At 56.4% G+C, this 27,515-nt stretch overlaps 7 protein-coding genes across 7 annotated transcripts; 3 read left to right on the top strand and 4 right to left on the bottom strand.

Moving 5' to 3' along the window:
* Positions 1-583: 583 nt before the first annotated feature.
* Positions 584-1,548, top strand: GUITHDRAFT_110808 (hypothetical protein; the record flags this gene model as incomplete). Its single annotated transcript, XM_005830006.1, has 2 exons — positions 584-1,386; positions 1,509-1,548. The coding sequence occupies 2 exons, from the start codon at positions 584-586 to the stop codon at positions 1,546-1,548; spliced, it is 843 nt and encodes a 280-aa protein (XP_005830063.1).
* A 7,513-nt stretch (positions 1,549-9,061) lies between these two features.
* GUITHDRAFT_153347 (hypothetical protein) lies at positions 9,062-9,978 on the bottom strand. Its single transcript, XM_005830005.1, has 3 exons — positions 9,849-9,978; positions 9,479-9,716; positions 9,062-9,321 (listed from the first exon to the last, which is right to left on the bottom strand). The coding sequence occupies exons 1-3, from the start codon at positions 9,922-9,924 to the stop codon at positions 9,120-9,122; spliced, it is 516 nt and encodes a 171-aa protein (XP_005830062.1). The 5' UTR covers positions 9,925-9,978; the 3' UTR covers positions 9,062-9,119.
* Positions 9,979-13,933: 3,955 nt separating this feature from the next.
* On the bottom strand, positions 13,934-14,302 carry GUITHDRAFT_110805 (hypothetical protein; the record flags this gene model as incomplete). The annotated part of the gene is made up of 1 exon (XM_005830004.1): positions 13,934-14,302. The coding sequence occupies one exon, from the start codon at positions 14,300-14,302 to the stop codon at positions 13,934-13,936; it is 369 nt and encodes a 122-aa protein (XP_005830061.1).
* A 675-nt stretch (positions 14,303-14,977) lies between these two features.
* On the bottom strand, positions 14,978-15,556 carry GUITHDRAFT_140672 (hypothetical protein; the record flags this gene model as incomplete). The annotated part of the gene is made up of 2 exons (XM_005830003.1): positions 14,978-15,121; positions 15,185-15,556. 2 exons carry the CDS (start codon positions 15,554-15,556, stop codon positions 14,978-14,980), a joined length of 516 nt encoding a protein of 171 aa, XP_005830060.1.
* Positions 15,557-16,022: 466 nt separating this feature from the next.
* On the top strand, positions 16,023-16,977 carry GUITHDRAFT_153346 (hypothetical protein). The gene is made up of 4 exons (XM_005830002.1): positions 16,023-16,096; positions 16,138-16,185; positions 16,274-16,799; positions 16,842-16,977. Exons 3-4 carry the CDS (start codon positions 16,556-16,558, stop codon positions 16,952-16,954), a joined length of 357 nt encoding a protein of 118 aa, XP_005830059.1. The 5' UTR covers positions 16,023-16,096; positions 16,138-16,185; positions 16,274-16,555; the 3' UTR covers positions 16,955-16,977.
* On the bottom strand, positions 16,957-19,982 carry GUITHDRAFT_163919 (hypothetical protein). The gene is made up of 2 exons (XM_005830001.1): positions 17,108-19,982; positions 16,957-17,061 (listed from the first exon to the last, which is right to left on the bottom strand). Exons 1-2 carry the CDS (start codon positions 19,967-19,969, stop codon positions 16,993-16,995), a joined length of 2,931 nt encoding a protein of 976 aa, XP_005830058.1. The 5' UTR covers positions 19,970-19,982; the 3' UTR covers positions 16,957-16,992.
* Positions 19,983-21,249: 1,267 nt separating this feature from the next.
* Positions 21,250-22,738, top strand: GUITHDRAFT_140670 (hypothetical protein; the record flags this gene model as incomplete). Its single annotated transcript, XM_005830000.1, has 4 exons — positions 21,250-21,786; positions 22,021-22,098; positions 22,244-22,480; positions 22,613-22,738. 4 exons carry the CDS (start codon positions 21,250-21,252, stop codon positions 22,736-22,738), a joined length of 978 nt encoding a protein of 325 aa, XP_005830057.1.
* Between the last annotated feature and the right edge of the window lie 4,777 nt (positions 22,739-27,515).

Genomic DNA, 27,515 nt, shown 5'->3' with positions numbered 1-27,515 from the left:
GGTCCCAAATGGCTTCTTTTTGGCCCCTGCGGTATCTCGTCCCCCGAGATCGTTAATCAGTGCCACCCCCACCTAAATTTTCGTCAGGGATAGCGGAAAGTACCCCTACCCAAATATTCACACCCGTACATAATAGAGATCTTTGTTAGGAAATGACCCTGGTCATTCTGAGAATTATGTACCACCTACCCTTGATTATCCACTACCCATCCTGACCCACCCCATCGATTGAAATTTGATAGTGTTTTCCGGTGGACTACCCTCCCTTCTCCCCTCTTCTGGACCCTACCTAGTCTGTCGCTGCTTCCCTGCCCCCAATCCTTTCCCCTTGTTGCCACACACTCACATTGTTCCGCCTTCGTGTTCAACACTGCTCTTCTGACCACTTGCTCATCCTCTCACTTCTCTTCATTGAGCTGAATTCTTTCCAGCCCATCTCCCTTCTCCTTCGAACCTTCACTCCACCATTCCTTGTGCTCGCTGGTTGTTATCTGTACCCGTGTATGACGAGAGTTAGAAGTTGTTTGAACAATTGATTGCTCGGATGCTGGATAGTACGTTCTCTTCTTTTTCAGTCAGAACGATGAACACTTTTAGCGGCTCTGCCGCAACCTCGAAACAGGCGCTGGGCCCTGCAGCTGGAGGTCAAGGACGACCTGCTCGTCGCAGGTTTCGGGCGACCTTGACAAAGGAACAAGCAGCCTTGATCTATGCTTTGCGCCCTCCAGACAAAGACGATCCCAACCCCAGCAAGCTTGCTGGGAACAGCCAATTGCTTGCCAAAAAGTTTGGTGTCAGTCCCAAAGCCGTCCGAGATGTGTGGAATCGTCGGACGTGGGCGCATGCAACCAAGGACGCATATGCAAACAGCGCTCAAGGAGAGGGCCTGGACTCTGGCCTTGTCAAGTCAGAGGACAAGCTACAGGACGGCAGCAAGATCATAAGACCCAAGGGCATCAAGATGAGATCTCCTGGTCGACCCATTGGATCCAAGGACTCTAAGCCAAGGCGTCGGCGAGCGAACATGAAGAACAAGAAGTTGGAGAGTGATCTCTCAGCACTAGACTCCATCACTTGGCCGCTTATGGAAAAATCAGAATCGCCGGTGGAGGAGCAGTTGGGAGATGATTTAGATTACCTCCACTCAACCACCATGACTGATACCAGCGGCACGAGCAATGAAGATCTGTCCGAAGTCGAAGAAAGATGTTTTCCTTTCTTCTTGAGCTCAAGTATTGTTCCTATTCCCAAGTCCTGTTATTCGGACAGTTCTTCTCCTGCTACTTCCATGATGGACTACAGCTGTTGGAACCTCCCGAGACAAGTGGAAGCACAGTCAGAGTCTCTCTCTTGGAGCCAAGTGGAGGATGAGCTCGCTTCTCGACGGTTGCAAGCACTCGCGCGAGATCTACGTGGAGGAGGAATGAATGATCCTCTTGTTATGGAATGGAGGCCGACCTTTTAAAGAGTGAACTTGCCTTGTGCAAGCTGATGGAGCTGCTTTGCAGACTTGGAAGTTCAAGGCTGCTGCGGCTGAGCTTGCTGTAGATTATAAATTGATTTGCGTGTTTGTAAACTACTAAAAATGAATCTCTCAAAGTTCACATCATCATTGCAATTCGTTGCCGGTAGTGCAGACAGCCGCTGATGGCTTTTTGGCTCGGAATCAGTGCGGCCGCCACTGCGACCGTTTGAGTACTTCACGGTTTCAAACCGTGTGGTAGTACGCCAGCAGTACGGTACGGTCACCTAGGCGGGGGGCGGGCTCGGTCAGCCGGACTCCGGCCGCCCGGCCCGACTTGCCGCTCCGGGTCGCCGCCATTCTGAACTGAGCCCGGGTCGGCCGCTGTCACGTCACGTTGACTGCATCATGACATGTGAACGGTACTGATGAGCTCTCCTGATTGTCCTCTTTCTGATTTTTACCTTTAATTTGAGTAAAAGATGAGCCTGCCACCGGCAGTAAGTTTGGGGAACCGTCGGCGTCGGACAGCACTGCGGCAGTTGGCAGGCCCTAAGGTTTGGTTCTCGCTTAGTCCGATCTTTTCTCTTCTCGCCGTTTGGCCCTGTGGGACCGTCGACAGAGTGTCAGGGTCAAGCCTCCTCGACTCTCCAAGTGATCATTGTGTCCTTGTACTGATTTTACTTGTTGAACTTAACTTTGAGTCACTAGTAAGACCGTGACAGTGCTGAGGCATATGATACCTGAACTTCGGCACCCGGGAGTTGGGGCCAACTAGGCTTGAGACTTCATTGAAGTGGGCAGCCTGAGGCGACTCGACCCGGTGACCTGCCAGGTCGCCCGGCCCGGGAAAGGACTCCGGGGGCCCGGAAATATTCAAGGCTTGAATGTCGATGACACAGTGATCGCGGGGCCGCGGGCCGCGGGCCCGCCTTGTTGACTGTGATTGTTTTTTTTCACCTTGTCATTCCGAGGCTCAGAGAAAGACTCGGAAAGAGCAAGGAGGGAGAGGAAGGAGAGGAGACAACTCCACCATGTCAGTAGGAGGCACTCAACGAAGTGTAGCCTACGACAGTGATGTGATGATCGAACCCAGGCTCGGGAGCGAGAAACTTGACATGGTTAGGGTTGCCACATCAGACTCTCAGCTAGACTGAAAACTGAAGTAGGGGAGAGTAGAGGGAGGCAGAGGAAGACCGAGTGAGAGAGATGCAGATGGAGAGGGATGATGGGAGGAGGTAGGAGAGAGAAGAGGAGGGAGGAGCTCATGAGGTTGACGGTGGCCTGATTGTTCCATGATGCCAGCAGGTTCGGGAGGACGATGACCAACGGGCGCTGGGAGGAACTGAGGAAGGAATGCGAGTCGCGCGTGCTGCAAGCTCACCAGCGATTCCTGTCTACCTGGAGGCTCAGTGGGTCGGAGCTGGACGATAATGAGAGCAGGGATCAGGATAGAGACCAGTGCATGGCTCAGTCGCTGACAAGGGAGAGAGACGACTGGTGCCAAGAAGTTTTGCTCGACATAGGCCATGACCATGAAGACATCGCACGCGTCTGTGAGGCCAACGGGAGGAGGAGCGAGGAGGGGATGGAGGCTGTGGGAAACAAGAGCCTGTGCGACTGACTTGACGCTTGTGCGGTTCTGACGAGCTCGCAGCAACATGGACGAGAGAAGGAGGCATGTCCCACCGCCCGAACCCTTCCCGAGGACCCTGCGACCTCCAGCAGAGGTGAGAAGATGGAGGAACGAGACTCAGCTGCGAGGTTGTGGGTCAGAGGGAGAAATGGGGGAGGATAGGTGAAGCTCTGTGCTGAGTGAAGCTGACATGCTTGTAAGGGATCTCCGAGCCATGACGGAGCAAGGAAGGAGGAGGGGATAGGACGAGAGGATGAGTCGGGGCGAGAGCAGGAGTATCCTCCTTCGATGTGCATCGCCAGTCACTTCAGGGACGGCGTTGCTTGGAGGACGAGCACACAACGACTGTCAGAGCTCATCCGGTCTGGAGGGACCACCGAGCGTCAAATCGAGTCTCAAGCTCCTCTGCTTCCTCTGCCCTAGCAGGCGTCTGTCTCAACCTCTTCACTTCATGTGTGACATCTGCGGATCCACTTGCACAGCCCGTCTAGCCCGGGCTGCAGCGTTTTCTCTGTCAGCCCCGACTGGTCCAGCCGCGACCGGATAGAACGCTTGAGCCGAGCAGGGATGAGGATGCGACGGTACCTGCGCCTGCTTAGCTTCCCTTCTCCCCTAGTCACGGGACAACTCACGCTCCCGGCCTCCTCGTCAGCCACTCCTCCAGCCGCCTGTAACGATCCGCCATGATCGCGACGATGTGGCCCTGCAACGTGATGAGGAAGAAGCCTAACTTCGGGTATTACCACCTGTTGCATTGAAGAGGAGGAGGTGGAGGAGAGCGACTCGCCGGGGATCGTCGGCTCTACAAAGAAGACAGAGTCGCCGAACACCTGAAGGTCAATGGCCTCGACCCTCTCTTCGTGTCCCAGCGGCTGATTTCTGTCTTCCTCCATTCCCATCTCCATCCCTCGCTCTCGTTCCGCTTTCTCTTTCCCGTAAAGCACGAAATCCTCAAACTCCTCTCCTGACATCACTTTCCCCCCAGAAAAGCCTCGAGCTCTTCCCCTCCTTGCTGACGCTTTCCACCAGCTCGCATCCTGTTTCCACAGAGGGAAGAAGTGACTGCTCTCGTGACAAACGCTCGCATCCACCGCCCACACGACCTGAAGCTTGTCAGTTCCTTCCAGCAGGAAGCAACTCACTCACTCCCGGCTTGTCTTCTGCTCCCAGAGTTGCGCAGTGAACAGCAGCGAGAGGAGAAGAGCAAAAATCGATCATCCTCGTCGGCAGGCCATTCCTATGGCCCAGCGCCTGCAATCTCCTGCTCACTCAACTCGTCTCCCCCCGTTCATCTACCCTCGTCCCTCTCATCTCCCCCTAAGCGCATTCTGCTCCTTAGTTTGCTCACCATCCACTCCAACGCAGAGGCCGAAGTTGAAAGTCGCTTGCTCGCTTCCTTGCGGAAGTTCTTGACAGCATGTCAGCAAGTTAAGCGCGCAGTTACTTGTCACCTCCACGATCGCCAACTCCTTGTCTTGGCATCTCTCGCTCACCTAGTGGACGTCACTTCCCCGTTCACGTAGCCTGGGCAGCAGTTCGTCATGTGCTTACCTGCTGTGCGCTGGTAAGGAGACGAGACTCGGAGTCCGGCATGCCGCAGAACACGAAGGGACTTCCGTCGGGCATGTCGGAGTTCACGAAGAGGAGCATCGAGAGCTCCTCCCAGCTCCTGACCTCCACCTGGCGGACCAGTGAGTACTCGCCGAGGAGGAAAGACGCCTCCTCACCGTCTCTCCTGCTGGTTCCCGCAGGCTGACCATCGGACGCAGCAGCTCTACCTCGCTCACGAGTCTTGTCAGGACGGCAGACGACGGGGGGCAGTCCGCTCGGCACTTCTCCAGGAGTCCCTCGATGTTGCTCAACGCGCTTTGGACCTCCTCCTCGCTTGCGAGGCACAGAGCCCGCTGCGAGTAGAACGCTACTCCCTCCTCGTCGTGCCGCAGCTCTTGGAAGGCCCCGGGGCTAGAGCTGGAGCATGCCGCACTTGACTCGAGAGCACTGGGAGCCGCCGGGTTGGCAAACGTGCTCGCGCCCTGCCAATTGCTCCATTCGGCCTCGGGGCCTAACCGATCGCCCGCTGAAGGGAAGGCGTCGCGGTTGACCCCCTCCTCTTGCTGTTGGTTGTGCCCCTGGAGCTCTCTCCTCAGCATCTGACTCTCCATGCGCGCAGCCCTCAGCTCCTCCTCCAGCTGAGATATCTCCTCCCTCGCATTCATCAGGTCCGAGTAGGCCACGAAGCCGTTGGATGCGGAAGCATGGCTGGGAGCAGCCTGCAGCTCCAGGATCTTCTCCCTGAGCTTCTCGATCTCCTGCTTGTGCGCTGCTTCCACTTGCTCGTCCTTGAGCTTCTGCTGCTCCTCCTGCGCCCTCTCGTCCTTCACTCGCTGCAAGATCTGTCGATATTTGTCGTTCTTCTCTCGCAGCGCTTGATTCTCGCTCCTCAGGTGGTCCACGTCTGCCTTGTGCATGGTCTCCACATGCTCCTCATGCTGCATCAACTTCGCCAGCTTCTCGTTCGCTTCTCGCAGCTGCATCTCCAGCTCCTGCACCTCATGAGCGTTGCCCTGCCTTGCCATGGTCTCCTCCAGCTCCTCCGCCTTCTGCCTCAGGATCGCCTCTCTTTCCTCCGCACGCGATCTCTCCTCCTCGCTCTCCTGCAGCTGCTGCCTCAGCTGTGACTCTAGGGCTTCCCATTCAGACTTGTGACTCGCCAGCTCAGCCCTCACTGCCATGAGAGTCTGTCTTTCGTTCTGCAATTCGGCGATCCTGGCGTCCTGGGTTGCGATCTTCTCCTGGTATTGGACCAGGTCTTTCTCGAGCTCGATCTTCGCCATCTGTGCCTCTTCAACCAAAGTCTTGCTCTTGTCAGTCGCCTTCTGCGCTTCGTTCTTGATCTTGGTGATCTGCTCTTTCTGCTTCTTGTTCTCGACTTGCAAACTCTCGAGCTCCTCCTCCATGCTAGCTTTGGCTCGTTTCAACTCCTGCACGGTCTGCTGGTGCTCGAAGACTAACTGCTTCTGCTCTGCCAACTGGCTCTGCAGTCCTTCAATCTTGCTCTCCTTCTCGTTAACCTCCAGTTTCATCTCCCTGCTCTCCTTCTCTCGGGCTGCCTGCTGCTCCTGCAGACTGCATGCCTCTTGCACCAGCGACTTTCCATCAGCCTCGACTAGGTTGGCGAGATCGATGGCTTCAAGGACCTGGCGGACAATCAGACAGACCTCGCCCTGCATGTCTCCCAGCTGCAGAGAAGTCGTGGGACTCTGCAAGAACGTGAGCAGGAGCGAGTGTCCTCTTCTGTCACCTTGCTGCTCGACTGAAGTCTTTCCTCGCTTGCAAGCTTTTCTTCCTCAAACTTGGCCTGTTGCTCCTCCAGCTTCCTTTTCGTGGCCTCGAGATCTTTTCGAAGCAATTCACCGTCCTCCTCCAGCTCAAAAATCTTAGCTCGGAGTGTCTTTATCTCCCCTGTTGCTTCCTCCAACTCCTTCTCCAGCAATCTCGCAGTTTCCTCCCTCTTCTCCTCCTGCTGCTTCTTCTCTCCTACTTCTCTTTCCATGGCTGCCAGCGCGGATTGAAGAGTCAGCTTCCCTTGCTCGGCGGCAGCAACAGCACTCTTCATCTCCTCGTTGGTCTCTTTCAACCGCTTCGACTCCTCAATCAACCTCTTCATCTCCTTCTCGTGCTCCTTCGCTCCGTCCCTGACGTGTGAGTTTGCTTGTGCGAGAGCCAAGTCCTTCTTCAAGTTCTCGATCTCGCTCTTTGCGGCCATTAGGTCTGCTTCCAGCCATTCCTTGTCCACTTGAGCTTCTTCAGCTGCGTTGAGCTTCACCTGTTGTGTCGTCAAATCCTTCTCCTCAACTTCTCCTCAACTCTCTCCCGTATGACACGGACGCGCATCCCAACCCTGCTCGTTCGCCCGTAACACTCTGCTTCCTCTACTCCCCTTCCTAACTCACCTCTAGTTCAGAGATCCGTCCTCTTGCTTCCCCCAGCTCGGCAGTGAGAGCTGCAACATGAGCAGCAGGCCCCTGCTAGACACGCTCGACGTCAGGAAAGTGAGAGCAGTGAGAACCTCCAGTACATGCGAGCTCGACGGGTCGCCAGCTGCTGCCCTGCTCGATGAAGAGGCAGGAGACAGAGTCAAGTGAGACGCCTTGAGTGCTTCGATCTGCACCCACATGAACAAGGAAGGAGAGAGGGAGGAGCTTATCATCACCTCCTCAGCATGCTTCTTCTTAAGGGCATCAATCACTTGCTTCGCTTCTCGTTTCATCCTTTGTAAACAGAAATTCACTGCCTTCCACCACAACACTGTTCGCTGCACCTGTCAAGCATAGCATCTTTCTTGGACAACTCGCTCATGATGCCTCCTTGGTCATCGCCTCCTGTCTTCCCGGACGCCTGACAAGCTCCTTCAGTCCGGATTGGTTCACACTCGCTGTACCTTGAGAACAGCATTCTCATTGTGCAGCTGTTGATACTTCTGCTGAAGTTGCTGAAACCTTGGAGGCAAAGTCAACCTCACAAACTCAGGGGAGTGGTGGCCAATCACTTGAGTTGTTGATTGTGAAGACTCTCAGCCAATTTCTTGATCTGCTCAGCTTGCTCCTGAACCTTCTTCTCCAGATCTTCGCGTGTTCTGACACCGTTGGACATCGGCGACAAAGAACCCAGCATAGCGGCGGCGTACAGCTCAAAGTTTCAACCTGACTTTACCACATTCCTGTCCACGGTTGTGAGCATGAGACCCAAGAGCTCTGTATCCACACCAACAACGTGACGATCCAAGGGGGGGCAAACGAGCCTGGAAGACAAGGAAGAAAGAGTCAGAAGCCGAAGGTAAAGTCCATGGCCAGATGATGAACAAGACCAATATGAGAGTGAAGCTGTGGAAGAGCGATAGGGGACGTGAAGCAACTTGAGTGTAGCAGGGCAAATCGAAGGTCGAAGTGAGGCGGGAGATCGTTGGAGGATTGCATCACGGTGTAAAGAGAGAATGTAGTTGAGACTGAGCTCGAATAGACAGGCAGCAGGAGCAGGGCAGCATTAGAAGAAGAGGAAAAGGAGGGTGGGGAGGAATTGGGCGGGGGCGAGGGGAAAACGGGAGGGGGAAGGAAGACGAGGAGAAGTTGGAGGGACGAGGAGAAGTTGGAGGTTGGTCAAGGATGAGAGGGTGGAGGAGGAGACGGTGGAGGAGGAGAGGGTGGAGGAGGAGACAAGGAGGAGACAAGGAGGAGACAAGGAGGAGAGGGTGGAGGGTGGAGGAGGAGACGGCGGAGGAGAGTGTGGAGGAGATGGGAGGAGGAGACAAGGAGGAGACAAGGAGGAGACAAGGAGGAGACAAGGAGGAGACAAGGAGGAGAGGGTGGAGGAGGAGACGGTGGAGGAGGAGACAAGGAGGAGACAAGGAGGAGACACGGAGGAGAGGGTGGAGGAGGAGAGGGTGGAGGAGGAGAGGGTGGAGGAGGAGAGGGTGGAGGAGGAGAGGGTGGAGGAGGAGAGGGTGGAGGAGGAGAGGGTGGAGGAGGAGGGGTGGAGGAGGAGGAGGTTAGGCGGAAGGATTGGCAGGCATTCTTCGCTAGAGCATCGTAGTGACATAGCAGTAGAGGTGAACGATGCTGGGGGAAACATCCTCTGATCCACGATATGAAATATATATCGAATATTTGTTTCTATATTTCAATTTTTGATATCAATGATGAAATATATGGTTGTAGAAAATGAGTTTGTAAGGAAAATTGATACCCCCTCGGACAAGAATCACTGAGTTTATCCGTTACCGCCGCAACTGAACGTTACCTTGCTCACCCGGCCGCGGCCCGGGCCGCGGGCCGCCGGCCCGGGCGGCCAGGGCTAGCCGAACTGGGAGACAAACGCTCCTGCCGGGCAGTTGGACGGAACTCAGTCAGTAGGCTATGGCAGCGACGGGCCATGACAGCAGGCAGCGGCAGCGCGAAAGTTTTGATTGATTTGATGAACAACTATGATATACAAGCCTGCACTGAGCAGTGTGAGGGAGTAGGGTCATCGCGGGCGAGGGGAGCGCTGTCCGATGGCGCCCATCATGATCTGCAACATGTTTCCGTTCTCTGTTTGATCGGGCACTTCGATGATGCTGAGGATGCTGTCTAGCAGCAGGTTCCATCGCATGCCAATGTGCGCTTTCTTCACCTTGCGGAACTGCTTCTGAGCCGAAATCTTGATCTGCTCGAGCACGTAGGACTCGCTGTGTAGACTGAAGTGAGGTTGCAGGAACGAAGAGAGCGAAGGGGTGGGAGGAGTGGGGGGAGGAGGAGCGGGGAGTGATAATGGGGCGAGGAAGGGAAGGAGTGAGTGCCGCATGATGGGAGGGAGGGGAAAGGAGGGAGGCGCAAGGAGAACACCTGGAGGATCCCAAGAGCTCGAGCATGTCCGAGTATGTCAGTTTGTACGCCTGTACCATTCCCTTTGCCTTGACCGTCTCCTGGTACGTCTTGCCGACCAGCATCTCCGTGAAGCCAACGCATCGCAGGTCATTGTGGAGGATCTCCAGCCTGCCCTGGTAGACTTCCGAGAAGATCTTCCCTGTCCGTATCACGTACGCAGTGGCTGCAGGCTTGCCGTAGGAGCAGAGCTCCTCGCCTGCTTGCAGCCGTCAATCGCAATAAACTGTAGAGAGGTGGAAGGAAAGCTGGAAAATCAGAGGGATGGAAGGGGAGGAAGAGGGCGAAGAGGGTAGCTCCAGGAAGGGCACGGGACAGGAGGAGGGATTACCATCGGCGAAATCCTCCCGATTGAATGCCATTCTCCTTGCAATCCGCTCAGCAGCATACTGCGTAAGGCCCTCCATGCTGGGGACGAGTTCTTTCGTGCGGAGAATCGGGGCTATGGCGAAAGTGGCGATGGAGGGAGCCATCTCGGGGAAGCGATCGAGTACGTTCTCGAGATCTTCCTTGGCGAGCATGAAGAGCTGACAGTAGTCCAGTGACGTCACCGTTGCCGTCCTCCTCGACTCCATCCACAAGGAGATCTCCCCGAAGCACTGGCCAGGCCCGATCAGCCCGAGGCCCCTGGGCTTCCCTCCGACGTCCTGGACAGACACCTCGGCTGAGCCCGACTTGAGCTACAGAGACATCGGTCAGTTGGTGTGGCATCGCAACAAGAGCTCACCAGAAACATCTCCGAGCCCAAAGTGCCCTCTGCCGTGATCACTTGCCCTGGCATCGTGCGCAGCGGCCGACGAGCCATGCGTACGACGCACTGTGCGATGAAGCCTTCACTTGCTCCCGTGAAGAGGTAGCATGAATCGAGAGCCCGAGGAAAGATCTTGTGTATCACCCGCGATTGCATCTCCGTCGGCAACTCATCGAGGAGTTTCTTCTCAACATCAAAGTGCTCGTTTGAGTATCTGAACTCAAAGTAATCCAAGATGTCGTTGCGCAGCATCCCGTCGATCCCGTTGGATCGCAAGAACTCCATCACCGCATTGATCCTGTTGTCTCTCTCTGTCTGCGCCCTGTTGATCGTCTCCCAGATCTCAATCACTTTGCTCAACATCGTCGCGTTGATGACGACGCTCAGGCAGACAGTCAAGACGCCGAACCAAGCTTCAGGTGTCGTGGTAGCGTTGTAGGGATCGATGGCAAACATGATCTGAAGAGTGACCATGAATGAGACAGAGTACTGCTGGAACGGCGAGGCAGTTAGCTGCAGACCGATGGCGGTCTGGTATTGCTCAAACCCTGAGAGACCAGATGCCGGATCAATGGTGCTGTCGGTCGACTGGACCAGCCACGAGAGGCACGTCCAGATGTGATTGATCGACATCACCACGATAGCTAAATTGACCATCTGCAGAATGTTGTTGTTTCCTATCCGCCTCTTCAAGTAACGTAGCCAGCTCTTGATCTTGTATGACTGGAACAATTTGTAGATGCGAGTTAATCTGTATAGACGCAGCAAACGCAAGTAGAGCAACTGGGAGCTGTTGGACGTGTTACAGCTAGGGACTCCGAACATGACAATCCATTGAATCGGAACGCTCGTGATGGTGTCCACCAACATACCGTTCTTCATGTACATTACAATCACTTTCGATGGCTCCAAAACCGCTTCTGAGTTCTCCCATGTGGAAGCATTATTATTCCCGAATTGACCGAACAGGAATGTTCGAAGCAGCACATCAATCAAGAAAAATCCATCCACGGAAAAGTCGAACCAATCCCACTCGGAGAAAGCAGGGTTGCAGTTAGAGGAGGGAATCTCAACAAACGTAGTTCGGTAAATTCCAATCGTCGCTATGTACAGGATCAACATCACGTAAACTATTGTCCAAATGTCAACAAACTTTGAGTCTGGGTGAAAGCATTTGTAGAAGTTGAGAAGATGCAGTCTCGAAGTGTCAGATTCCTGGCTGTTGTTCAGGTCTGACAGGGCTTGCATGAGGCGAGCAACAACCACTTGATTCGCCGTCACATCCGCCTTGCCCCCTAAACTCTCCAAGAATTCCTCTTTCGATTGACCATACCCGAGGACCCTCCTCCGCTCATCCTCGTCAATCTCCACTGGCGACCATTTCGACAGCGGGTCAGACATGAGCGATGCGCTCTTATGCAGCGTCGGCCTCCTCGAGGGTCTTCTGGTCCCTCCAAGAGCCAGCTTTACCCTCTCCTCCGTCAGCCGCCGCTCACGATCCTTCTGCTCCTTCTTCAAGATCGCCTTCACTTCAGCTTTGAGAGAAGGATAGTCAAACGTCAGCTCAATAATCTCCGCATTTGTTCGATCGCTGGAGAGGATGGCCTGAACACCAAGGTCATGCACATCAGGTCACGATGAAAGCGCAACAACAAACCTTGAGAGCGGTGAGAGTTGGAGATCCAGAGTTCATGTAGCCCTTCGCTTCAGCCGCAAGCCTCGAGAACAGATTGTTGTGCTCAAAAGCCTTGACGATCGTGACACGATGGGCGGCTCGCTGCAGAGCTTTGTTGATGGGAAATTTCTTTGCGAATGAAGCCTGCTTCAGTTCAGGGCGTTTTCCAAAAGCTTTCTTGGCGATGCCAATCTTCTTGGAAGCTATCCGCAACCTGTCCAGGGCCTTGCCATCTTCAGCTATCTCTTGAACCTCTTGTTCAGCATCAGCTTCTGGTTCAACAGGGGTCGAAGCAACTTTCGAACCCCTGTTGGGAGATTTCAGGGGAGAGTGCCATCCATTGCTCCCGTTGAGGAACTTGCCCTTCTTCGCCCATGCAGTGATCAGTTTCACCTTCTGGAAAGCAGATATTGTCTTCCTCTTTGTCTCTGATACCTCCTCTTGCGGGGTCTCCTCGTGCTCGGATCCGCTGACGTACATCCGAGTCATATTGGGCGCAAAAAGCATGTCCAGCGTCCCATCGGTATGGCCAACATGTCTGCGCCAGTACTGAGGGTTGGGATCCACCTTCTGTTTCTGCTTCTCCGCGGCATCTAGTTCAAGTAGATCGTTACGGGGAGCAGAGAAGACAACAGCACATTATCCTCACCAACTGCGGGACCCGCATCGAACTTGTGCGCATCCGACGCATGCCCGTCCATGCCGGTAGAATGCGCGCCATTCTGACGGTCGCTGATAGCTTCGGAGAAGTTTTCAACCTCGTAGAAGGATTCCAGTCGGGCACTTGAACCATCGTCCGTGTTCATCGGTGCTAGTGTGGGGGAGTTGCGACGAGATTCAAAAGCTATGCCGACTGACCATCAAGTGAAACGAGAATGAACAACCTTCAAGACAGACGAAGTCTGGTCGGCAAATCCTTAAATTTCATACCCCTGGACTTTCCATGCCATCATGAGTAATGTATGTTTCTGCCTGGGTGACTTTTAGGTGCGGGAAGGAGTCCAGGTCGATGCCAGAAGAAAGAGGGAGAGAGATCACAATGAAAGGGAAGAGCTAGAAGAGCTCAGAGAGAATCAGGAGCAGGAGAGCAAGGATGGTCTACTCCGGTCCTCCTCCTCTCCCATCTTTTCCTCTCCCCATACTTCAAACATTGCCCGAGTCTTGCCATGGCCAAACGCAGGATGACCCTACCCCCTCAGCTTCACCCCCGTAAATCCCGGATTGGATGGGGGTGGCCTCCAATTACCCTGACTAAGCTTCTGATGAGACTACCCACCCCTCTCTCTAGCACCCCCCCTATCTTTCAACGACTGCTTGTGAAATCTTTTTCATAATAACCCCACCTCCATCCTGTAGTACCCCACCCATATTTCCCCCTCATTGGTTTTAATAATTACACCCCTACCCACCTATTTCCCATCACTCACAGGCCAGCAACATGTACACAAACCTACCCTACGATACCAATAACCCCACCCCCATTCAACTCTCCCCGTCCCAAAATGAACCTACCTTCAGGACCCTTGCTTCTTTCACAACCCCTACCCCCTAATACTACCACCCCTGTCTCTCTTCGTTGCCTCCTGCGTACCTCAACTAGTTGGCGCAGTTACCCATCCATGTTTCACCTCCCGATGGAGGGGTGGTACTACTTACCAAGGAGTCAGAGGGGTACCTATAAGGGTTTTACAGGGGGTGGGCAGGGGGGGTAAGGTTCTTTTTTCCTGATGGGGTGGTCCTGTGGGGTCATTATAGTACGAGTTGGGGTGTCGTGTAGAAGAGTATGGTGGTTTTCTTTGGGAGGGGTGATAATGAAGACAAAAGGGGGGGTGGGGGTGATGGTGAGGGTAGCGGTTGGGCGAGGAGGGGATGAGGGGGGCTGATGATAGGTGCAGGAGGGCCTGGCACGGCCCAAGGCTGACTTCCCAAGGGGTCACTAGCGATCCGGCCTTGTAAACTCAATAAGCTCGAAGAGTTCCTCTCGATTTTTCTAGCTTTTTGAGTTTCCTCTGGGTCGTCGCAAGCGCCATGCCACGAAAGTGCTCCGTCTAGCCAGGATCATAGCCTCCACGTCCTCCACGTCCTCCACATCCTCCACATCCTCCACGTCCTCCACGTCCTCCACGTCCTCCACATCCTCCACGTCCTCCACATCCTCCACGTCCTCCACATCCTCCATTTCCTCCACGTCCTGCTCCTCCTCTTCCTCCCACATCACCCCCCTTAAACACCCCCGGCAAATCCCCCCCTCCCCTCCCTTTCCTTCTTCGCCCCACTCTGCTCTTCCCTGGTCGCCGAATTTCTTCGCTCCTGCACCTTGTAATTCGTCGCTCCCTATTGCCTCCTCCCCTTGCTTCATCTTGGGCTTCCATTTCCCATTCCGTGCATCAAGTCGCTGTTACCCCTCATTCTTCATCTCACCGAAACGAGTGGGGGACACTCCACAGGGAAACGACGACAACCAAGGCCCGCAGAAGCAGAATCAAGGGGAGGGAAGGGAGGATGGTATGAGGGATCGCGGGTTGAGATGGTGAGCGATCGCAAGAGTCCAGCAGCGGATCAGTCGGGAGACGCAAGAGGAGAGAAAACGTGAAATCTGATACAGCAACGGATGGAGGAACAAGTTTAACAGTGACATGCTTCTGTCTCTGCTGGTGCTGGTGCTGCTTCTGTTCGCCTCCTCCCTGCCCTTCTCGTCCACATCCACGATGGTGAATTTGGCGCCTCACGCGAGGCAGGGGGGCGGTGTGTTGCCCAGGTCGATGAGGCTGCAAGGGGGGATACAGCAGGTGACTCTCCGTCTCGACGTTGTTGGTTGTGCATGACGACTTCTTCAAGAGCGGGCGACGAGAATCGAGGCGGCATGACGGTAACTTGTCGCTGCTCGTGAAGGCACTGCCTGACGTTTGCACGTGCGGTGCTGCAGAACTTTCGATGGAGGAGGAGGGAACATCGTTCACCCTCCCTCTCTACGTTGTGCGCAGGCAGCCTCAGGTGCGCGATCAGGTCGAGGGACAGCAGAGTGACAGGAGAGTCAGGCGGGGATCGTGCTGATAGCACACGTCCATGCATCCGCCTCCGAGGTCGTTCGGCCTGGCATGTTCGCCGTGTCTTTCAGGTGCTCCTCATCTCTCCCCTCTGCTCGCAGCTCCATGATCCCCCAATGCGCTCCAGCCACCTGCTGTTGCAGAGTCGGAGAGAGGGCAGGTGGATGGAGGAGACCTTGGGGGATCTCATGTACCTGGACGTCCTCGTTGTGCATGACGTCGTGGAGGGCTCCGTCATGCAGGACATCGCCAATGGTAGCTCCTCTCTTCCTCCCGCTGTAGCAGCTCCCTGAACCTTTCACAGCTGCTGCTGAGGCAGCGGTGAACGGCCTGGAGAGGCTGGAGGGCTCCAAGGGACTCTCAACTGCGCTGGGAGGCAGCATTGAGCAGTGCTCCTTGACCCTTCGAGATCCCTTGAGCGGACCAGGGTGTGTGGGAGTCTTGCGGGACTGTCTGCACGAGGTCAGGGCTGAGGCTCCTGCTCCGTCGGTGACGCTGCTCTGGCAGGTAGGAGTTGTGGATGGGGTGAAGGATGCAAGCGGGCGATGGCACTGCGTTACCTCCATGCACACCCCAGGTGATAGAACCGCCTTCTCTTCTCTCATCCCTCCACCTCCTGCCTGCCTCATGTTGCTGGTGATCTTCGGACTGACCGCCTGCTAGCTGTTCCCGCGATCGGGGCGGCGGAGGATGGGGGGATGAAGAAGGAGGATCTTGCAGACGAGATGGAGGTCTCGACGAGCAGGGAGGAGGTTGCTACGGGGAGAAGCTCTGCTTGATCTGAACCTGCACAGCGAGCCAGAGAGTGGGAGCTGTCAGCAGAAGCTCAAGTGGACGACCCCGAGCATGTGAAACACTTCTCTTCCTCCACCATCACCTCCCTCCCTCCCTCCCTCCTTCCCGTGCCTGTCCCTATGGAAACCTAAACATGAGCTTTAGCTTCTACCTTTATAGACTTTCTCCTCCTCCTCCTCCTCCTCCTCTCTTCTGCCGTCGCTTGTGATCCTACCTCTAACTTGCTTGTCCCTCAAGGTTTTCGTCAGCATGGGCCCTGAAGACGTCCGTCAGACTCCCCGTCCTCTCAAACTTCCTTCCCCTCACATAGCGTATGTCCTGCTCTGCCTCGCGCCGCTGAGTTGCGTTGCAGGCCGCGGAAGGAGGACGAGACGTCTGAGCTCGAGCACGAGAGTTCCAGGTGGGGACTCGTTTCTCCTCCTCATCCCCTCATCCCTCCTCCTTTTCCCTCCTCCCTCTCCTCCTCCCCTGTGACGGTTGGGATGCAGCCCTTCCTTCGGGGACTTCCGGCACTCGGTCAACAGGCTGGTGAAGATTCAGCAGATGCAGCAGGAGGGTCAAGACGACTCGTCGGACTTGGGGGATGCAGGGGGCGAGAGAAGGCGACTAGGCAGGGGCGATGAGACCCAGGTGAGGAGCAGGAGGAGGGGGTAGAGGAAGGGAAGGGGTAGGAGGGGGGGTGAGAGAGAAGGAGTAGGGGGCGAAAGGCAGGGGAGAGCCAAGCTGAGGTTAGTCAGGTCCTGTCGACGGTTCGTTTTCACTCTCCTATGATGGATGCCTACAAGACCCCCCGAGACACGCGATCTGTTGTCTCCACCCCAGGGAGATCGACGAGGAAGATTCGCACGCCTCCTCCTCCTCCCACCCCCGTGAGCGCGACCAAGCAGCGCGAGGCTGTGGGAGGAGATGGCGAGTGGGCGGTGGTGGGATGGCTGGGTGAGCTCGGGCTAGGGCAGTACGCTCCCGCGTTCCTGGAGCACGGCTGGGACTCTCTCGAGGCCGTTGCCGCCATGGGTGCGATAGAGCAAGAGGAGGCAGCGGCTGACGTGATGGCAGGGGAGGACGACCTGCTCATTATGGGCGTCAAGGCCGGGCATGCCCGAAAGATCTTCCGACGGCTCTCGATGCTACCGGGAGCGAAAGGAGGAAAGGGAGGAGGAGGAGAATGAATGGGAGGCCTCAGGTCTATAACAAGATAGCAGGAGCTTTAGGCGAGACCCTTGCTGGCCGGGTATGCCTTGGCCGCTGCCACCGCCTGCTCGAAGCCGCTGGCATCCTGGGCAAGAAAAGTCAGAGGGCAACGGCAGCAGCAGCAGAAAGACCTTGGCGGCTCCCTGAGCGCGGTCGCTCTTTCCTCCACCCTTGCCGCCGCACTTCTCGAGCGCCGCGTTGATCCAGTCCTTGGCGTCCAGGCCTCCAGCTCCTCCTGGAACCACAGCCAGGCAAGAGACCTTGTCGCCCTTGGAGGAGCGGGAGAGGAGGCAGACGGGAAGAGCCGGTGCCCTGGTGTTGATGGTCTTCATGGCCGCATCGATCGCCTTGACGTCTCCGTCCACGTCCACCTCCTCGACCACAAACTTGCCGCTCACCTCCAGCGCCTCCGCCCATCGAAGCGCCGAGTCCGTCTTCTCCTTGATGATCTGCTTCTCCCATGCGAGCACCTTGTCCTTCAGCTTGTCGATGTTCTTCTTGATCGCATCCTTCCTCACATAGTCCATCACGATCGCGTCCACGTCTGTTCGCATGCTCGAGATCTCCCGGTCCAGCTCGCTCATGTCCGTGATGCTGCCGGCGTTTGCCACGCGCACGTCAAAGTCCTCGGCCGCCTGCTTCGCCTGCCTCGCCGCATCCCGTGTGACGCAGACGACGCGGCGGACGCCCTTGGCCGTCCCTTCCTCTCCGAGGATCGAGAAGTCGACCGCCTCCTTGGTGTTGTCCATGTGCGTTCCTCCGCAGAACTCGACCGAGAGCTTCTCCCACTCGCCGCTATCGGGCTTAGCCAGCAGGTCGTCGATGGAGTGGGGAACTGGCCCGACGCTGACGACTCGGACGGGGTCGGGGTAGACCTCTCCGAACACAGCTCGCAGCGACTTGATCTGCTTGGCCGCAGAGAGTGCTACCTCCTTCTTCTGCAGCGGGTAGCCTCCTCGGATCAGCTCCTGCACCAGCGTCCTCACCTGCTCCACCTCCTCGACCTTCATCGGCTTCCCGTAGGAGAAGTCAAACCTCAGCTTGTCCGGCCCCACGATGCTGCCGCGCTGGTCGATGTTCACCGCCCCGTCAGCTCCCAGCACCTTGCGGAGGGCGAAGTTGAGGAGATGAGTGGAGGTGTGGTTCGAGGCGATGAGCGATCTCCTCTCATAATCCACGTCCAGCTCAGCCGCGTCCCCGACCTTGACCGACCCTGACCCGAGGTTGCCCGAGTGCAGGATGTATCCTCCGAACTTCTGCACGTTCTGGACGTTGAACACGGCCTCGGAGGTGGTGACGCGGCCAGTGTCGAACAGCTGTCCTCCGGCCTCCGCGTAGAAGTTGGTCTTGTCGAAGATTAGGCCACAGTAAGTCCCCTCCTTCGCCTCCGACAGGAACTCCTTGCCGTCCCAGATCGCCTTCACCGTCGCATTTCCTCGTGGCCCGCTGCCAGCTGACGTCCAGTCGTACTTGGTCGAGTCGTCGGTGGCCACGACTCCCAGCTCCTTGGCCAGCTTGTCGGTCTGCTCGGCCTCCAGTACCAGCACAACCTCTCCCTCCTTTGCTTCACCTCGCGACTTCGCGCGCTGCTTCTCCATGCACTCTTCGTAGCCCTGAGAGTCGACGGAGATTCCCTTTTCCTCCGCCATGAGCAGCGTGAGATCCACGGGGAACCCGAAGGTGTCGTAGAGCATGAACGCATGTTCGCCGCTGATTCTTCCTGCCGACTGGTCCATCTCGGCAAACTTCTCGAACTGGGCGATACCCCTGTCGAGGGTGCGCAGGAACGACACCTCCTCCTCCAAGATGATGGAAGCCACCTTCTCGGGCGTCATGCCAACTCCTGGGTTGCCCTTCAGCTCGGGAAACGCCTCCCCGAGCACGTCGACCACGATGGAGGACAAGCTGGAAAAGAAGCCAGCCTCGTACTGCGTGCCGGGAGGGTAGAGGTACTGCCTGGCGTACCTGACTCCTCTGCGGAGGATACGGCGGATCACGTAGTTCCTCCCGTCGTTGCCAGGCTGAGCTCCGTCCGTCACTGCGATGGTCAGGGTGCGGATGTGATCTGCAACCACGCGGTACGCCATGTCGATGCCGTCGCTGTCGTCCTTGCCCACCTTGCCGGTGTAGGGCCTGACGCCAGTTCTCTTGTGGATCGCGTCGAAGATGGGAGTGAAGATATCTGTGTCGTAGTTTGACATCTTGCCCTGCAGGATCGAGGTGATGCGCTCGAGCCCCATCCCGGTGTCCACGTGCTTGCCGGGAAGCATGCTCAGCGACTGATCCTTGTTGCGGAACATCTGGATGAACACCACGTTCCAGATCTCGAGCACGTTGGGGTCGTCCATGTTCACCAAGTGAGCAGCGTTCCTTCCTCCGATACGGTCGTAGTGCAGCTCAGTGCAAGGGCCACAGGGCCCAGTGTCTCCCATCTCCCAGAAGTTGTCCTTCATGTTTCCCTTGAGCACTCGCTCAGGGGGGAGGTACTGGAGCCACAGCTGACGCGTCTCCTCGTCAGGCGGCACAGTCCCTCCCTTGTGTTGGTCGCCCTCGCAGTAGGTGGCATACAGACGGTCCGGCTCAAGGCCGTACACGTTGGTGAGGAGCTCCCATGCCCAGGCCGTGGCCTCCTTCTTGAAGTAGGTGGCGAAGCTCCAGTTGCCGAGCATCTCGAAGAAGGTGTGGTGGTACACGTCCTTACCCACGTCGTCAAGGTCGTTGTGCTTGCCTCCCGCGCGGATGCACTTCTGCGAGTTGCATGCTCGCTTGAGAGGGGCGAGCGGACTCTTGGGGTCGACGGTGCCCATGAAGATGGGCTTGAACTGGTTCATACCTGCGTTGGTGAACAGCAGGGTGGGGTCATCGTAGGGGACGACACTGTTGGAGGCCCAGAACGTGTGGCCGCCGTCAGCCCCTCCCTTCTCATCCTTGGACTGGAAGAACTCGATGAAAGTCTTGCGAACTCTGGACACGGGCCATTCTAACTCCGACATGTCCGGATCTCCTGTGAGAATTAGTGAGAACCGAATCAAGCCTGATGACGGCGGGATGACCCGCACAGCCGTGAAGAAGAGGGGGGGGAAGGGAGGTAGAGGCCCTCTGCATTCATGCCGAGAAGGCAGCGTGTGCTAAAGGGAAGGATGGAGGCGAGCTGTGAAGTTTGAACACAGGAAGTCAACTCTTCCAAGGACAGGAAGCTCTCTGCCCTCTGAGGGCTCAAGGAGGAAGTTGAATGTGTCACACCAAAAAGACCAAAACAGAGTAATCAAGGCAACGATCGAGGAGAGATTCTTCAAAAATAAAGAAATCAGCGTCATCAAGAGATAAAATCACTGTTCTGCGAGCTCTGGAGAGGCATGATGTTGTGCAGGGGAGGCAGTGGAGGTTGAGGAAGGGAGGTTCAGTGAAACGGGTGGGGGAGATGTGGTGGATGATGGAAGGAAGCGAGAAGGTGAAGGGAGGGAGGAGGTAGGGGTGGAGAAAGGAGATAGGAGAGGGAGGAGAGCGAGGAGCAGGAGCTGCTGCTGGAGCTGCTGCTGGTGCTGGTGCTGGTGGAAGAGAAGCGTCAGACAAGGCATGACAGCATGGAGGCTGGCGTGGCAGGGGAAAGCGTGCATTTGTACAGGGGGTAGGGTACTCTTGGAATTCCTGGGGTATGTGGTTAAAATGAGGGGATGGGGGTACAAAATTCTCATGTAAGTACCGGTGCTTTTGACTTTTTAATCATACCAAGCGACTAACGTTGTGAAAATAGTACAGGAAAAGGGGTGGGGTAGTAGCTCCTTGGGGGTGAGGGTTTATCGCCATTTTGGTGGATGGTTGTATACCGGGTACTTGACCAGGTTTCTTCGTGTAAACACAGGGGGTGGGGTCATATACCCCTCCCCCATCTCCTCTTCCATCTTTCCCCAGTTCTGATCAGCCATCATACCGGTCTTTAAAGGATGGGTTAATTTAAGCAGGATCTCACTTAAATTTAGTCACCTCGCTTGATTTAAGCCCCTTGGTTCGATAAAAGATGCTGAGAAGAGAGCAGACGAGGGAGGGAGGGGGAGGGGAGGAAGCAGGAGAAGGAGAGAGAGGAGGGGAAGCAGCGAGAGGAAGGAGAGGAAGGGAAGAGGTGGTTCGGATGAGTTCGAGATTCAGATGCGAATATGGTCGAAAGGTTATACAAGTTCAAGTAATGGTTTCTGATGTCGGAAGACAAGAAAAGGGTAGACGTTCCTTATTCTGATTTGTATTGTCGCCAGCATCTCGGCTCCTTGCATGGACTATGGGCGACTCCTGCAAGGTCTCCGACATCTTTGAGATGGTGCAGGAGCGAGCGAGCAGCACCAACGTCTGCCCCTTCTGCAGCGAGTCCCTCCAGTACCTGTGCTCCTTCGCCAAGCATCTGCATGTCGAGCAGTGCAAACTTGAAGCAGATCGGGAGGCAGGCAGCGAGGTCGTCAGCCCTGGCAAGGCTGATCATTCTGTGATCGACCTTAGCAGCCCCAGCGAGAGCCCAGCAGACGCCCGCGTGCTGCCCCCGTCCAGTCCGGCGAGAGAGGACGGGGAGGAGGAGTGCTCCAACTCACGGAGGGGCGGCAGCTGTGAGGATCAGGTCTCGGCTCATGACGACGTGCCGGGACAAGGGGCTGGACGTGCGGCAGCGAGCGTAGTGAGGGAGGAGAGTGAAGAGGATGAGCTATTTGCTCTGGACCTGCGGACGAGGGTCGAGATGAAGATGCGAGGAGACAGCGCGTGCCCGTCGGTGCAGGACTATCCTCGCAGGAAGATCCGAAACACCTCGGGCATGAAGCTAGGAGAGGTCGAGAGCTCCCAGGATGGCGGAGTAGGGAGCAGAGGAGGATCAGGAGGAGGAGGAGGAGGAGGAGGAGATACTGCTGCTGCTCCTTCCACTACTGTTGCTGTTGTTGCTGTTACTAGAGGAGGAGGAGGAGGAGCAGCAGCAGCAGCAGCAGCAGCAGTCAGGAAGAGAGGGGGCTCAGTGAGAGGATCGCGGTGCCCTCGTGGTGTTGGCAACTCAGCTGAGGCTGAGAAGATGCCCAAGTACGAGGAGATGGAGGTAAGAGAGCTGAAGGAGCTGATGTCGAGTTACGGCATGAAGTCTGGATCGAAGGTCACGACAAACTCTCGCCCTGCTCCTCCTCTGCTCCTCCTCTGCTCCTCTCCCTGTTCCTGCTGCTCTCCCTACACTCGCGTTATCTCCTTCACTCTCCCCCTCCTCGTCTCGCCGCAATCTTTTGCTGAACTTCTCCCTCCAGACGTTCATGGTGCAGAAGCTCAAGTCCATTTGGCATCAGCTGCATGTACAAGAGGAGGGGGAGGAGGGAAGAGCAGAGGAGGAGCCAGCGAAGGGGAGGGACAACACTGCTGCCAACGAGCGGAGGAGGAGGAAAGTGGAAGAAAGCCTTGTGGCGTGTGTGGACTTGTTGCGGGAGAATGAAGCATATGACGAGATGCTGCTGTGCCAGAACCTGTCTCTGACGCACATCTCCAAGGTCCCTCTCCTCCCTCTCTCCTCTTCCTCCTCTTGTCTTATCCCCTCTTCTCCTCTCCCAACAACTCTTGCTCTCCTCCTCGCTCCCATCTCCTTCTGCTCGTCTTCACCGTTGACTCCTCCCTTCCCTCAGATACTGAAAGACGCCAACCTTCCCATCAGCTCTAAGATGCTCTGCCATCTCCTCGACGACCAGGGCATCAGCTACTCCTTCCCCCAGAACGAAAAGGACGGAAAGTCTCGACACCGTCGAAGATGACGGTGGAGGCAAGACTATCATGTGGAGGAGTAACAAGAGGAGGAAAAGATGGTGCTAGTGGTGGTGGTGGGAAGCGGGGAAAGGATAGAGCAGGTAACAGGAGTGTAGGTGTATTCGTATGGTTGTTGTATAGACTCTACTGGAGGCGCTCAAGCTGCTTGCGGAGCTCCTCGCGTTAACGTGATGGTAAATTTATGAACCTGCGAGAGCAGAAAGTGAGAGAAAAGAGAGAGCGAGAGACAGAGAGGGAAGGAGGAGAGGGAAGGAGGAGAGGGAAGGAGGAGAGGGAGAGGGATAGGATCCGAGAGGTGAGGCGAGCAGGGACAGCAGGGAGAGGGGGAGGAGGGAGGAAGGAAGGGGAACAGGCAGCCTAGAGGAAGAGGAATATATCGACCTTGTCCTGAGCAAATCTCTTGAAAGTCATGGAGATTTGACTTCCTTTCTGTTGAGATGAAGTCAATCCACGAAAGGATGAAATATCAACATCATGACGAAAACACACAAATTGATTTGTTCACAGTGAATCATCATCGTCGTCGTCGTCATCCTCCTCCTCCTCCTCCTCCTTAACGTCATCGTCATCATCATCATCTCCAATAACGTCGTCGTCGTCGTCGTCGTCGTCGTCATCATCATCATCATCATCATCATCACCGTCACCATCATCATCATCATCATCACCACCACCACCACCACCACCACCATCATCATCATCATCATCTTACTTGTCCCAGGATCAATTGAGAAGCGATTTCTGTTGAATTGACATCTTGCCCGTCGACCTTGAGAAGAATGTCGCCCACCTGACCCCTTGTGTGAGATTCTTGACTTCCTTCCTATCCCTCCTCCTCCTCCTCCTCCTCCTCCTCCTCCTCCTCCTCCTCTCCTGCTCGGCACTCCTGCTCGTCTCCTGTCCCTCCCCCTCCCCCTCCTCCTGCTCTACCTGAATCATCCCCGATCTTTCTGCTGGTCCACCTGAGGATACCACATCAGCAGCTGCAACACAGGAATGAAGCACAGCAGAGGAGGATGGAGGAGGAGGAGGAGGAGGAGGAGGAGGTAACATTACCTGCTGCAAGTCCTTTCACGACAAGGGCAGTGGCTGAATTTCTCCTCGACTCCTGCAGGTCAATTTGAGAAGAGGCGCAGGAATGAGCAGCAAGAAAGCTCAATGGTAAGAAGGTAGATAAGACGGTGAATCGAGTAACAGGATAATTGGGTCAGGGAGGGAGAAAGAGAAGGAGGAGGAGGAGGAGGAGGAGGAGGATCGAGGATGCGAATGTGTGGTAGCTTCACCTTGAAGATAATTCCAACCCCAGCAGGTGAGGAGGAGCTTGGTGGCTGAATGGGTTGAGCTCGCGTAGGCACTGCCCCTTGCCGTGCCTGTAGCAGCTTCACATCAGCCTGGCACCCTCGCGAACAAGATGGGGGGAGGAAGAGCAGGAGCAGGAGCAGGAGCAGGAGCAGGAGAGCAGGAGCAGCAGAGCAGGAGCATGTGCAGGAGTGCTGGTACAGATGAAGCAACGCTGGAGCAGTAGTGGGAAGCAGCGGAGGAGGAGGACAGAACTTCACCTGCAACTCTGTGTAGGAGGAGGACTCCGGCTGGAAGGCTTTTGAGCTCGGCTCTTTGACTGAGGTGTTCTCTTCCTCTCGCCCTCCTGCACCTCGTCCGTTCACTTCTGTCTGCCTGCTCATCAACTGAAAGTCCTTGTCAGCCTCCTCCTCCTCCTCCTCCTCCTTTCCCCCTCCCTGCTCCTCCCGCCATCCGCCATCACCTGTGCCATCGATGCCGACTCAGGAGCCATGGACTTGTTTTGCTGCTCCCCTGTTGATAACAGTCGGCGAGAGGAGCAGACGCCAGGAGGACGTTGAGGAGCTGGCAAGGGATAGGGGGAAGGGGGAAGAAAAGTAGACGAAGAGGAGTAGTAGTAGGAGGAGGAGGAGGGGGGGAGGGGGGGGGGAAGGAGGAGGAGGAAAGGACGTTGACAAGGGGACGAGGACGAGGACTTCACCGCTGCGGTTCGAGATGACAATCTCCGCAGGCATCACATCCGTACGGAGGGGCGGCAACGCTTGTGGAGTAACTTCGTTGACCCGTTGACCTCCATCACCGTCTGCGGACTTCTCTGGCGTGTGGGAAGCGAGATACTCCGCTCGTTTCTTCGCTGCTCGCTCTGCGAGCACTCTGAATGTCAGGAGGAGGCAGAGGCGGTCGATGACGAGAAGGAGGAGGTCGAGAAGGAGGTCGTCGAGGAATGAGATGATGATGATGATGATGATGAGGAGGAGGAGGAGGAGGAGGAGGAGGAGGAGGAGGAGGAGGAGGAGGAGGAATGAGATGATGATGATGATGATGATGATGATGAGGAGGAGGAGGAGGAGGAGGAGGAGGAGGAAGGAAGAGGAGGAAGGAGGAGGAGAAGGAGGGATAGCGGGAGAGTAGTAGTTCTGACCAGCACGTCCAACGAGAGGAGAGTCATCGGGGGGGCTGGAGGACTTCAGGTCCCCGGTCTCCTGGCCGTTGTGAAGCGGTGGAGGAGCAGGAGAACTGCCGTTGGCCTGTGGGGCTTTTCGCAACGCAGCAATGTTTGACTTGATCGCGTCCACCCACAGCCCGCAGTCGTTCTTGCTCTCCGCCTTGAACGAGACGCCGCTGCTCTGATCGGCAGAGGAGGAGGAGATGCCGCGAGTGAGGCTGAAGCGGTCGAGCTTGTCGCTTCTCGGCAGCAGACGCCACGTGCGCAGGTCGTAGCTCTCGTCCTCGCCCGCCAGCTAGCGGAACACGTCTCGTCAGAGGATGCGGCAAGGGTGAAGTAATCAGCGAGAGGAGATAAGAGGAGAAGATGAGAGAAGAGGGGAAAGGAAGGGAGAGGAAGAGAGAGGAGAGAGGAGAGAGGAGAGAGGAGAGAGGAGAGAGGAGAGAGGAGGACAGAAGAGGAGGGAGGAGGAGAAGAGCATTGATGGTCGGAGATAGCAGATAGAGGTAGAACCCAGAGAGAAGGAGCAGGATTATTCAGAACTTACTGAAGCTGCTTGAAGAGGGCGGATGCTGAGAACACCGTCCTTGAGAGTAGCAGAGAACGCTTGCTGTATTCCCCCTCACTTACAGGAGGACAAAGGAGGGGGGAAGAGGGGGCTTGGAGGAGGAGGAGGAGGAGGAGGAGGAGGAGGAGCGCAAACCTTGTAAGGGTCCTCGAATCTCTTGTGATCATCCTTCTTCTTCCTCAGGATCCCCTCATACGAGATCAGGTCCTACCCACTGGTCACGAGCACAAGAAACGCCTCCTCCTCCTCAGGTCACATGGGCTGACGGGGTCGAGCCTCGATGGTCCGCTCCTCGCCTCTCCTGCGGCGTTGAGTTTCTCTGCCAAGGTGTACTTGTCAACTCTATTGTAATTGTTCGCCTTTGGCCTCCCTCCTCTTCCCCCCCCTTCCTCCTCATTCTTCTCCCCGACGTTTTTCGCTCGACGTCTGACCTTGTGGCTGTTAAGCAGCTCAGCAGGCGAAGGCCTGTTAAAGATGTTTCCCGTGCCCAGCGCGACTCCACCTTCTTCTGCTGCCGCCTGACAACTCACAGTCAGCCAACGCCCCTCCCCTCCCCTCCCCTCTCCTCTCCTCTCCTCTCCTCTCCTCTCCTCTCCTCTCCTCTCCTCTCCTCTCCTCTCCTTTCCCTCGCCCCCACCCCCACCCCCACCCCCGCTTCCACTTTCACCTGCAACTCTCTTCGGTTGGCGATCACCGACTCCATGTCCGCTTGACCCCTCGCGTCTGAGCAGGACGAGGATCAGGGCCAACGTGTCACTCGCACCTGCTCCCTCCTTACCTTGAGGTGTCGAGCCGCCGGGCTTCTCCTGCTTCATGGCCGTCAAGACACTCTCACTCACTCCACGCAGGCTGACCTCTTCCTCTTCCTCTTCCTCGTTATCATGCGCTCCCCACGACTGCTGCTGCTGTTGGCCGTAGTCGGAGGGCCGAGGAAGGGAAGCTACGGGATCGTACTCTTTGACCTCCACGCTCCCTATCTTCACGCTGTTGTTCCGCTCCCCTTGGACAGCTCTTCGATTCGACGGCGTACGAGGGATGGCTCGGAAGCGTTGAAGGAGGAGGAAGGAGAGGGGGAGGAGGAGATTTGGTTCAACGAAGCCGGTGACTTCAGCTGCTGCACTCTCGCTGCCGACTCAGCAACTTCACGATGAAGTGCGTCCAGTCTCGCAGTCAGGTCCTCCACATCAGCGTCCTCCTCCTTCTCCTCCACTCGTCCCTTCGGTAGAGGAAGCCCCTTGCTGATGCTGTTGCTCTTCTGCGCAAAGATATCCGACAAGTTGTAAGCCTCCTCCTTCCCGCCATTCAGCAGCAACGATCTATCCCTCTCCCCCCTTACTATGTCCTCGGTCTGTTTCCCCAATCTTCCCATGGGCCGCGCATCAAGAACAGAGGGCGACCGCTTCGCCGCGAGCTCGCCAGGGCGGAGGCCGAGTCCTCCAAGAACAGCATGAGCAGGAGGAGCGACCTCGTCGTCCTGATGCAACGACGGAGGAGGCGCTGAGTTCCCGACATGGGTGGGGGAGGAGAAGAGGAAGTCAGGCTGATTGCCCTTGTCGGGTTGAGCAGGCGAGTCCAGGCCCGGAGGGTTGAACTTGTCGAAGGTCACTCCCTTGCCGATGGAGTTGGACCCGGAGGCCTCTGGCTTCTTCTGCACGCACCAGTCAAACACGAGGAGCTCACGAGATGCGACGGACCTTTGACTTGCTGATGGGGAGCTGCCATCGCTCGTCCA

This window comes from Guillardia theta (genome assembly GCF_000315625.1).
Source record: "Guillardia theta CCMP2712 unplaced genomic scaffold GUITHscaffold_48, whole genome shotgun sequence".
Lineage (NCBI taxonomy): Eukaryota > Cryptophyceae > Pyrenomonadales > Geminigeraceae > Guillardia > Guillardia theta.
Note: the sequence above shows the minus strand (reverse complement) of the source record. Positions and strands in the feature narration are given on the sequence as shown.